Source organism: Mustela erminea, chromosome 5 (assembly GCF_009829155.1).
Source record: "Mustela erminea isolate mMusErm1 chromosome 5, mMusErm1.Pri, whole genome shotgun sequence".
NCBI lineage: Eukaryota > Metazoa > Chordata > Mammalia > Carnivora > Mustelidae > Mustela > Mustela erminea.
The window spans coordinates 44,946,082-44,957,148 of record NC_045618.1 but is presented as its reverse complement, the minus strand read 5'-3'; the positions used below and the strand labels follow the sequence as shown (position 1 = coordinate 44,957,148).

General features: G+C 54.3%; 2 protein-coding genes across 9 annotated transcripts in view; one reads left to right on the top strand and one right to left on the bottom strand.

Annotated features, from left to right (window-relative positions):
• The window catches only part of HERC1 (HECT and RLD domain containing E3 ubiquitin protein ligase family member 1), a 187,582-nt gene extending 186,117 nt beyond the window's left edge, over nt 1-1,465 (top strand). For all 8 annotated transcript variants that reach the window (XM_032342792.1, XM_032342798.1, XM_032342796.1 and 5 more), the window contains one exon: nt 827-1,465. In XM_032342792.1, the coding sequence (XP_032198683.1) occupies nt 827-1,012 (186 nt within the window). In that variant the 3' untranslated portion in view covers nt 1,013-1,465. The remainder of the gene's footprint in view (nt 1-826) is intronic.
• A 4,026-nt stretch (nt 1,466-5,491) lies between these two features.
• On the bottom strand, nt 5,492-10,021 carry FBXL22 (F-box and leucine rich repeat protein 22). Its single transcript, XM_032342811.1, has 2 exons — nt 9,507-10,021; nt 5,492-6,568 (listed from the first exon to the last, which is right to left on the bottom strand). The coding sequence occupies exons 1-2, from the start codon at nt 9,839-9,841 to the stop codon at nt 6,232-6,234; spliced, it is 672 nt and encodes a 223-aa protein (XP_032198702.1). The 5' UTR covers nt 9,842-10,021; the 3' UTR covers nt 5,492-6,231.
• Nucleotides 10,022-11,067: the final 1,046 nt, after the last annotated feature.

The following is an 11,067-nucleotide window of genomic DNA, read 5'->3' as shown; positions in this document are numbered from 1 at the left end:
CCGAGCACTTTTCTGTTCCTTTCTTTTTTTTTTTAAGATTTAGTTTATTTATTTGACAGACAGAGGTCACAAGTAGGCAGAGAAGCAGGCAGGGGTGGGGAGGGAAGCAGGCTTCCTGCTGAGCAGAGAGCCCGATGCGGGGCTCGATCCCAGGACCCTGAGATCATGACCTGAGTCGAAGGCAGAAGCTTAATGCCCTGAGCCACCCAGGCACCCACGCTTTTCTGTTCTGCTGCGAGTCATCATGATTATCATTTTAAATGACTGCATGACTGTGCATTTAATGGACAGACTAGGATTGAATTCACTGCTCCTTCCTTGTGTGAGCTGTGTGTGGCAGCCAGGGTAGGCGAAGGATGCAGAAGGCCCGCTAGGAGGGACAGGGGAAGGGTGGAGGCATGCAGGGGTGCCCTTCCAGGTGTTCTTTCCGTTTTGCTGGCAGTTGGGGGCTCCATGCAGCACCTCCGGGTCCGCACCCTCCTGGTGAAAGGGAGTGAGCTCCATTGGTGGTCCCGTGGCAGGCCCTGTGCAAAGCCTGTTCTCCCACCAGAGCTTGCTCGCACTTTGCAGATGGGGCCATGGGGGTGGTGAGGAGAGGAAGGAAGCATGGTCACTGGGAGCCTCCATGGCTGGGGACACCAGAGCCCACGTTCCTTCCACCAGTGTCTCCTTCCCCTCAAGGCGGCCCTGCCCTCGGGTCCGTGGAGCCCATCTGGAAGGCTGGGAGAAGCGCTCCTCCTGATTTGGGGACAGTGGTAACTTACGGGTCCCCCCCAACCCTGGGACCCCCGATGCTGCTGTCACAGCTCTGGCTCTCTCTCCACAGCCTTACGACAGTCTGCCTACCTCACAGACCTGCTTCTTCCAGCTGCGGCTGCCCCCCTACTCGAGCCAGCTGGTCATGGCCGAGCGCCTGCGCTACGCCATCAACAACTGCCGCTCCATCGACATGGACAACTACATGCTCTCGCGGAACGTGGACAATGCCGAGGGCTCAGACACCGACTACTGACCGCGGGGGCCGCCGCCCCCGCACTGCTCAGCAATGCGCACTTCCAGTTTCATGTGGACACACTTTTATGGTAACTACATAGATGTTTAGGAACATAAACCGACATTATAAACAGTGGCCACATTTAGTTTCTCTAAATGTAACAAAGAAATTAGATGTTTTTATTTTTCTGTGATTGTACAAAAAAAAAAAGACGAAGTGCTCTCAGTCAGGTTTTTCCCTCCATATTTTTGGTCACTTTTGATAAGTTTGCATGGAACCATTTTGGTGCATTTTTAGTTGGGAATGGTACATTTTGTAAACCCACCCAGTGAACATGAAATTGTACATTGTGTATAATTGTTCATTAGAAAGGACAGTTTTACATGAATATTCATATATTTATTTTGTTTTAATTTGAATTGCCTGTGCAGGGTTCCTTATGCAGAGAAATAAAGCCAATTCAGGAACCAGAGCGTGGGCTGCTTTTCTTAACTCTAGTGGAGTTTCTGACTGAGAATGAATGAGCTTTCGAGCTAGTCTCACTGATGGCGTTTGGCCCATCAGAAGCACTCCTTCACACTGAGAGTGAGCTGTGCTTGTCTCGAGATGACAGAGCAGCTCGAGTGGGAGCTGGGAGCGGGAGGCCCCTCCTTTCGTTTATTCTGTCATCCTGGGTGTCCTACTTCGTTCCCTCACCCCAGGGCCCTTGCATCAGCCCCGTGCCCCACCCCTCAGTGACCCCTTCCTCCTCCTCTGCAGCTGGGTTTAGAGTGTAACCAGATAGAGAGCCTGTCCTGAGTGGCCCCAGGATACCTAGTATGGGGTGCAGTCCCACTGGGCCACGAGGAGGCTAACCAGAGGAGCGGGATTCCAGCGCTGCGCGTGACGAGCCAGTGGTGGGCTTCAGGAGGAGGGCGGTTGACAGTAGCATGTCTCTGCAGGAAGGCACGGGGTGCAGCAGGGACCACCGTTGCAGGTAGGCATTCAGCATGTACGAATGGGCAACCACGAGAACGAGTGAGTGAATGTGCGAATTAATAGAACCAGTGCGTGGCTTTCGTAGCCTTGAATGGTGGTTGGTGCAGAGTTGTTCGGGGGTTGGGGAGGGGTCACACTCTTGGTGCTTGAACCTGGGACTTGAGGGCCCTGGCCAGTGTGCCTGTTGTCAGGCGTGTCAGAGTGAGTGTGTGGTTCTGGAAGAAAGGGCCATCGTGAAAGTAGCTGTGAAGATGGTGGCTGCTGGGAGCGGGAACAGGAAGAGAGCAAGGTGTTTGAGCCATGCGTCTTGGTCTACAGCCAGTTCCCACCACAGGCTGCTGCTTCCCGTGTGCTTCAGGGCCGGGGTCAGCCTGGCAGCCCACTCAAACGACGGGCCTGGCACAGGTGTTTATTTTCCCTGGTTCATTTTCAGCCCCTCTGTGGAAGTTTGGGCAGTTTTTTTGTTTGCTGGATCATTCAGTTAAATACTTGCAATGTTTATGACCCTCAAAGAACTCCCAGAAAACTTGGACCCCCCCCCACCTTAAAAAAAAAGGGACAGCTTTGTTCTGGGCCTCCCTGTTTTGTGGCCTTTGCCCAGCACTGCCAGTCAGATGAAACGCGTATCTGGTGCATTTAGTTTTAGCAAAAAGCGAGTGTTAGGCATGGAATCCTAGAGCTAGAGGAACCCTAGAGTCAAGGTGTCAGGTGACCTCTCCTCTTTCAGACCATGAATCTGAGGTCAGGAGAGGGCAAGTGCTGGATCAGGGGTGTGTACAGGCTAGAGCTAGGAGCCCTGGCTTCCTGTCCGCCCGCCTGCTGACAACAGTAGTCCCAAGGGAACTTAGTGCCCCTCCAAATATTCAGCCTGAGCAGAAACGGGCCAGTGTGTCCCTGTAAGACAAGCCTTATGGCACCGTGTCGCCCCAGCAGGCTCTGCCTCCCAAGGAGTGAGCCAGAGCCCCTGACCTGGGAGCTTGTGGTACAGAGCTTCCTGCGCAGGCTCCCCAGCGCAGTGTGGTGCCTGCTGTCCGCCTTCCACCTGGGAGCACCGTCCCGCCCTGGTGCTGAGGTTCCGCACCTGCTCCCAGCCCTTCCTCTCTGTGGCCACTGGCTGCCTTGGCCAGACAGAGAGTGAAAGGAGCTTTCGGGAGCTGGGAAAGTTCATAGACTGAATAGAGGCTGCGAGGACAGAGTAACGTCCAAGCCATTCGCCAGTGGCTTTGGAACACAGACTCCCATCTGCCCTGGCTTCCCCAGGCCTCAGACTTTCTGACTCTGCCTTTGCTGCACTGTGCCTGCGGAAAGGAACACCCCACCCACAATTAGACCCTGTGGGAGCTGGGGTCAGTCCTCCATTGAGTGTACCTGGATCACCCCCATACGGACCCAGCTTGCTTCTTCCCAGTACTTAGGCCTTGTGGGTTCTGCCAGGCACTTGGCTTTTCTAGGCCCCCATGGATGTGTGGACCCCTTTTCCTTACCCCAGCCTTCCAGTCACTGCACATTTATACATCATCTTACCAGAGTGTTACAGAGAGGTCCTGTTTTAGTGATAAACTAAGGATGTGAGAGGTCATAACCCGTCAGAAGTGATGGATGGCAGAGCTGCAGAGCACTCAACACTCCCTTCAACCCCAGATGAATGAGTCAATGGATTCATGAAGCACGGGACACCCCTTGATCTCCTCGGATCCGAGAGAAGACTTCGAGCATGGTCTCTGATGAAGCCAGGCTCTGTGTTCTGTCCAGGGCTCTGCTCGGTGCCCAGTGATGTGAACAGCACCTGTCAGAAGGTGGAGTGGAGAGCCCTGGGTCTCATCAGGGCCCGCCTTCTGGGTGTACCTTGGATGGCCCTTGGCTCAGGGACCCAAAGCACCCCGGAGGGAGCGGGGCTGGATTCAAGCTCTAGAAACAGTGCTGGGTGGGCTATCAGCGCCGCTTTAGGTCTGTGATAGCTAGAGCCTCCGTATGTGGGGGGTTACTGGAAGCTAGAGGCTTCACCAGGGAAGTTAGCCCTCATTTGTAAAAAAGAGCTTCCATGGAGAAAGGGAAAGGGGTCTCAGGTTACCCTATTTGAGCAGAACTTGTAATGACTAAGGCTTTAGAAACATGACATTGTTAATCCTTAAAAGAACCCTGTAAGCAAGATTCTCCAGCAATCCCAATACACGGATTTAAAAGCTGAGGTTTGGAGAGGACTGACTGGCTCTCAGTCAGAGAGTCAGAAACTAGGGTTCTGTTGTCCCCCCAGACTGTACCATCAACTCAGGGCAAACAGGATCTGCTGGGAATTCAGACATCGGAAATAATGAAAGCAAAGCCCTGGGGTTTAAGTGATGCTGTTTTAAATAAATATTTATCCCCCTGGAAGCCTAAGCTTGCTTTCAACATTGTTTGCAGTACTAGTAGGGGCAAAAATAAAATTCCTGCAAGGCCTCTTTCCTGAGTCCAGAACTATGGTGGGTAAACTGGAAAATCACCCAGAGAAAGTGGGTATCCTCCCATTCCACTGCAGCTGGTGGCCTGAGGGGGCTGGCTCTCCCCACACAGGGATAAGAAGGGATTATGCCAGGCCAGGCCTCAGTGCCAACACCCACCTGCTTCTGGGCCGAGCACTGGCCCAACAAAAAGGTCCAGGGCCACAAGTGAAGCCTCCAACAGGCCCTGGAGGGGTTGGGGTGGGTTGGGCTGCTGCTTGCCCCCCCCCCCCGCCCCCACAGATTCTGCCTGGAGAAATTTCAGCTCCTCTGGCCTTCCCCTGGCAGCCACCCACATGCCTAGTTCTCTGATATTTCCTGCTCCCCTTTCCTCCTCACTAACCCTGCTCCAGCCATACTGATCTCCTGGCCTCCCCTAACTCACCATGCTCCTGCTTGGAGCCTTTGCATGAGCTATTATTCCCTGCACCTGGACTGTTTTCCTGCCAGATGCCGCTCTGCTCCCTCCCTCACTTCATGTGGTGAGGCACACTGATTAACCCCTTTTAGGTTCCTTTCCCCTCCCCAAAGCTTCACCGGCAATTGCCAGTTAGCCCCTTACCTGGTGCTCCCCGCACCAACCCCCAACCCCAACCCCCGCCATCCCCATATACCAATAATTTGCTGTCTCTTCTCCTACCACGAAATTGGAGAATTTTTTTTTTTTTTTCCTTGCTGGCTTCCCAGTATTGGGCAACCGGTGAGTAGGATCCAGATCCCTTTTCCCAGACAAGAAACACCTGTCTCAGGTGACTTAAGGGTCCCAGCTGGCGATGGGCGGAGCTGGGGCTGGAGCTGGAGCATGGCCCACCGCCCACCATCCCGCTGTGCTCCCTGCTTTCCCTTCTTAAGTTTTCACCGAGTACTTGGGACCGGAAGTTCTGCTGGGTGGCCGGGAGCCTATACTTTTGGTGACTATCGGTGGGACATCAGTGACTAAAGCTCCGAAATTGAAGTCCTGGAGTGTGCCCACGTTGAGCAAATCCAGCAGGTAAAAACCTAACTTTGCGCTTCTTGCGGTTTCATTATCAAAGGACTTAACCAGGCTGCTGCTTTTGTTTTCTAATCTTTACTTCGGGTTTTTCAATTGATTTCTTCTGCCTTTGTGATACGAGAACGGTAGAAAATTAGAACTATGTGGTTTATGTTAAGAATCACATCCAACATTGAATTTCCTAGAATCGTGTACGGGCTGGCTCGGGCGCCAAGCCAAGGCGCGGATGGCAAGGCTGCGGTGGCGGGCTCGGCGGCTCTCCGGCCGTGAACCCCGGCTTTCCCCCTCCTCCCGCCCACCGGTACAGCGGGGGAACACCGGCAGCCGCAGGCTGAGCGTGCGGCACGCGACCGGCAGCCGGAGTCGCCTCCTCCGCCCCCCTTCTGCCCCCACGGCGCCTGCGCCCGCGCCCTACCGGGTGGCCACGCCTACGCATGGCGGTTAGTTCGGCCACAGACAGCGGTCACAGTCGCGGGGGACGCTGTGAGCCCCTCGCCTGCTGTGGACTTCGAGTGGCGAGAGGCCCGGGGCGGAAGGGCGTCGGGACAGATGCTGGTGTTTAGTGAGGGCTACCCGAGTGTTTTCCCAGCATCCGGTTAATCTCGCACTCCTGTGCGTAAAACCGTAATGTGAGGTAGGCATCAACGTCCCCATTTTGCAGACAGGGAAACTGAGGTTCAGCGATGTGGCGACAGTCTGAGAAGTGCTGGGGCTAGGGGTTGGAAACCAGGTCGCTCTTTCTGCTCGGGGCCCTTGCCCAGGTGTCCTGTCCCGACATGGTCAGCCTAGCGCGGCAGCAGCTTGCGAAGAGCCATGCCCGACGCGCTGGGGCGCTGGTCGGGGATCATGGCTGCGCTGTGTTCGGCACGCAGCGCCAGGCGCGGGCACGCGGCGCGCAAGCGGTGCAGGCCGGCCGCGCTCACGTTGCGGCAGAAGTCCACGTGCAGCGTTTGCAGCGCGCGCCCGTGCGTCGCCACGGCCGCCAGCGTTAGGTTGGTGACGCGCGCGCAGTTCTCCAGGCGCAGCGCGCGCAGGCGCGGGCAGCAGCGCAGGAGGCGCGCCAGGCAGTCGTCGGTGACGTGGCCGCAGCCTGAAAGCGTGACGGACGCCAGGTTGGGGCACCTGCGGAGAGATCGCGGTGGCCCGCGGTGGGGGCCGATGGCGGGTACGGTTGGCATCCGCCCCGCCCTGGAGCTCCGGGGTCCAGGAGCTCCCTAACTGCCCTGGGACTCGTGGCACGACTCCGTATACAGTGGGCAAGGAAGTGAAACGGACTTAGCCCGCTGAAGAAACTTGCCTGCGATGACGCGGCCTGGATCTGAACCGGGTTTCTGTCCCCTTTCCCCTACTCTTTCTGCCTCTCCGCCAGACCTCAATCTGCGTGGGCTTTTAGCTTCCCGAGCCGCCACTGGTCCTGCTGTGGGCAGATGGGGTGCAGGGTCCGGGAGGACAACTCTAGGTGTTCTTGGTTCTCTCCGGGCCTGTTGCTTTGGGGGGTGGGGGTGCGGGAAAAGATGCGTGGTGACCACTCCAGGCTGGCTTCAAGCTGAGGCCCTGAAGCTCCTGGCAGGATGGTCAGTCATATGGGAGCAAGGGTTTCTTATGGGGTGGCTTAGGGACAGTCCCTCGAGGCTGGGGTCAGGGCACAGCTCTGAGTATGCCTGGCTCTGGGTTCTAGAGCTCTGTGTTTCTCTGCTCAGTTAACTGGGACAGTTCTTGCATGCCGTCTGGGATGCCAGCCTAGAAGAGGTCAAGTAGACAGTAGCTAGAACCGGGTCTGAGATGGGTACAGTCAGGCTACTTATAAAAAGATCTTGCGCAAAGTTGAATTTGGCTTATTTTGGTGTGACCTCAGCTAAGTCACTCACTGAGCTTTAGTTTCCTTATGTGTGTGTATGGGTGCACAGCAGGGAGGGAATGATGCCTACCAGTGGGGTTGTAGTGAAGGTCAAAATTTGGGGTGTAAAGAGCCTGGACAGGACCTTCTGTAGGCAACTGTAACTCACTTTTGCTGGGAGCACACCGGATCAGATTGCTTGCAGTCAAGAGGGGCCTGTCTTGTGGGCAGGGCCCTTGGTTCTCTGTAGCCAGAGGGAGCCGTCAGCTTTTCCCCGTCAGCTTCCTCCTTAACCCCTGACTGCACCTGCCTGGGCTAGCCCAGCTCGTGGCGGGGGGAAGGGGCACCTTTCACACAGCCCATCCCATCTTCCCAATTCTTAAGTTCATATGGTTTCTTCAGTCTTCATATCAAATCCTTTGCACTTTGTTTTATGAATGAAGAAACTGGCTCGGAGGACTCAGGTGACCGGCCTGTCCCTTATTTGCTCTCTGACCCAGGACAAATGTCTGGACTGTGCTAGTCCTCATTTATCAAGTGGGAGAAATTGTTAGCTCTAGGGTGGTTATGACGATTAGGCCTTTAATGTTGAGTGGTCCCTTTTTGTTCTAAGAACCTTTAGAATAATCCCTGATGTAGAACAAGCCAGAGAAAGAGCCGACGCCTTCCCTGCCATCCTTTGCTGTCTCCTGTCTCGCCGTCAAGAGCTGATGGCTAAAAGAACCAGATTTCATGGATGTTATCCGTACCTACTGTGGGCCAGTGCTACTGTGTCATTTAATCCTCTTAGTCTGTGAGATAGGTGATTCATCCTATTTTACAGATGAAGAAATTAGGTCAGATTTAAATATTTGGTCTGGGTCCCATGGTTGGACAGTAGTAGAACTGGGAGACTTGGCACAGAACACTTACCACCAAGCGCTTTGTTCTTTTTGTGACACTTGGGCCCTTGCTGCACCCAGATGGTGACATGAGAGAACCACTCCACACTTGCTGATGTGGGAAATTAAATTCTCTTGCAGCAAGAATAATAGAACAACTTCAGAGCAGGCTGCCCCTCCCACCTAGATCACTCCAGTCTGATTCAGGGGCCTTTTTAAACCCATCAGAATGGCCTCATCCAGGCAAGGCCCAACCAAGTCCATCTTGTTTTCTTCTGACTGCCTTTTAAAAAAAAAAAAAAAAAAAGGCAGGGCCACCACTCTGTTTTTCCTTCCATGCCTGTCTCACTGCCAGCAAACAGCTATTAAACCAAGGTGGCAGCAAGCTGACTGGACCTGGTTTGTTAGTAATCAAGAGGTGCTTTTCTTCAAAGGCAGGACAGGAGTGGTCAGTTGAGGCTCTGTGAGAGGCTGGCAGCAGAAGTCTGCCTTCACGGGCTGTCCTAGGCAGGAGGCCGGGACCATGGGGGTCCCTGTGGCTCAGCCTCGCTACCCGTGGTAGAGCTGACCGATCGAACACAGGATGTATTTGGGACACACTTAGGCCAAAAAATTGTCTGTTCAAAATTCCAATTTAACTGGATGTCTTGAGTTTCTATTTTCTAAAATCTGGCAGTCCTAGACTGGGTAAATCACATGACCTCTCAAAACTTTGATTTGCTCATTTGAAAAAAATAGGCTAAAACACCCTCCCTTATGGGTATGTTGAGATTAGTAATATTCTAATGACGAAACCATTCTTAAATATCACCACCACTTCTCCTGGAGTCTGGCTTGGTGCTGCTAACCCAGCGCACCCTAGTTGTCCTTCCTTAGCTGTGTTCCACAAGTCCTGGAGTTTGTTTGCTAGGGGAATAGAGGAGGGGTAAGCTGATTGCTGAATCTAGGAACCTTTCCCAGGGCTTGACCTTGAAAATCTATGCTCAGCTGGACCCTCTGAGCTCTTAATGGCTGCTAGGGAGGACAGCTGCCCGAAGGACAGTGACAGCTGAAGCCCAGTCTTCCATTGGCAGCAGAAGCAGCTCCAGGATCTGGGAGGCTAAGAGGAGAAAGACTCCCCGCCTGTGACTGTATGCCTTCTCTCGGGACTGTGCTGGGGACAGGCCGGGACGGTCTGCCTTGGGCCTAGTTTGAGGCTCCCCAGTATGGAGGGATCTTGGTCTTGTAATTTGCTTTCCCCCCCCGCGTCCTCCCCCACCACCACCACCCCGCCCCCGCCAAGCTTCCTAGAGCTGTAGGAGCCAGACTCTGCAAAGCCAGCGCTGCTCAGGAGGTGGCCTACCTGTCGCACACCTGGAAGAGGAAATCATTGACCAGGCTCTCGTGGCGGCTGCAGATGCTCCTCTGGAAGGCGCTCTTGAGCCAATCCTCAATGCTGCACACTTGCACGCGGCTCGAGTACCAGCAGATGGACAGGCTCCTGAGGGCTGGGCTCAGGAGGAAGTTGTCCTTCTTGAGTTCCATGAGGGAACGAAAGTGCAGCAGAGGCCAGAGTGCAGGGTCCTCAAACACGTCCTGGAGCTGGGGGCAGGTCCTGGCCAGGCTCTTCCTGCTGTCCTTGTCCAGGAAGGAGAAGAGGTGCAGCAGGCACTCCCGGTTGAGCTGGGTGATGTGCATGGTGGGCAGGGGACACGCTGAGTGTGGCGGGAGCCCGGGGACCTGACCTACCTACCTCCTCCTCCTCCCGGGCTCCGGGCTGGTGGACATATATGGTTGAGGAATGGTGTTTATTTTTGGCTAACAACTGGTGCTGAAGCTCTGAGAGTGGGGCGGGAGGTGGGGGCAGGATCCAGACATACGTGCAGCAGTCTGTGCTTCGGCTTACGTTCAGAGGAAGTGAAAATCCTGGCAGAAAAGCAGCCTCTTGAAGCTAAATAGCTTCCTTAAAAGGGAGTTCTTTTCTTTGAGTTGACAGTGGTGCTTAGCAGAGCACTCTTTTGGCTTTTCCCAAGGCATTTTCGTTGGAGGTGGCTGGCCCGACCACCTGTCTGGGCCTGCAGTCTGCTCACTGGGAGGGACCTTGGTTATAAATTGGACCTGTTCCCATTCTCTAGTGGATCGTGTGAGTCTTCTGCTCCACTCCTAGTCGGAGTTGTCTATAGGAGCGAAGAGTGCCAGTTTTGTTTTCGAAGCTGTAAGTTGAAGCCCTGGGTAAGCCCCATTCCCTGTGACTTTGCTCAGTGGTGATGGTTTGCAGGCTGGGCCCAACCACCTTCAGGCTCCGCCGCCCTCCACCAAGCACAGGGATTTCCTCGGCGTCCCAGCTGGCTCTGTTTTTACCCTGAGTGGTTGCACAAGGATTGATCTTAAGTAGCTTAGCTCTCCGAGGTTCTTCTGTGTGTATGTGCGTGACATTTTAAGCTTAAGTTTACTTGGCTTTACATCTTAACATTTTCCCAGTTACTTGCCCTGCTGTAGCTCGTTTATATTTCCAGAAATGTCAGCATGAATGAGAGCACTCTTAGTACAAAACTACTCGAAACAGTTTTAGGTTAAAGTGTTTTAGTCTCAGCTTTCCCTTAAGCCAGCCAGACACTGCCCTCTTGGTAGAAGCCTTTAGTCTGCTCACTGGGAGGGACCGTGGCCTGGGCAGGCCGGCTGGATGTCTTATCTCTGTTAAGTTCTCCTTTCCTGAAGAAACATTTCTCACTGCGTGGATGGTGGATCGGTTTTCTAATACTGCTTCCCTCCCAGTCCCACTATAGACCCTCCTATAATTGTGCTGCTGTGAACTACCAGCTGTGTGTGCTGGTTCATTGGTTCGTTCAGGGGATGCTGACCGGAAAGTCTGCGCTGTCTCTGCCGCAGTGAAGCAGGGAACACCACCTAAGTGGTGACCTTTG

What these genes read in the sequence shown, in the direction of transcription:
- FBXL22 (XM_032342811.1), bottom strand. Translation starts at nt 9,841, where the DNA reads ATGCACATCACCCAGCTCAACCGGGAGTGCCTGCTGCACCTCTTCTCC. An exon ending in CTCTTCCAGGTGTGCGACAG is followed by an intron (nt 6,569 to 9,506) that starts GTAGGCCACCTC and finishes ATCTCTCCGCAG; the next exon opens with GTGCCCCAACCTGGCGTCCG.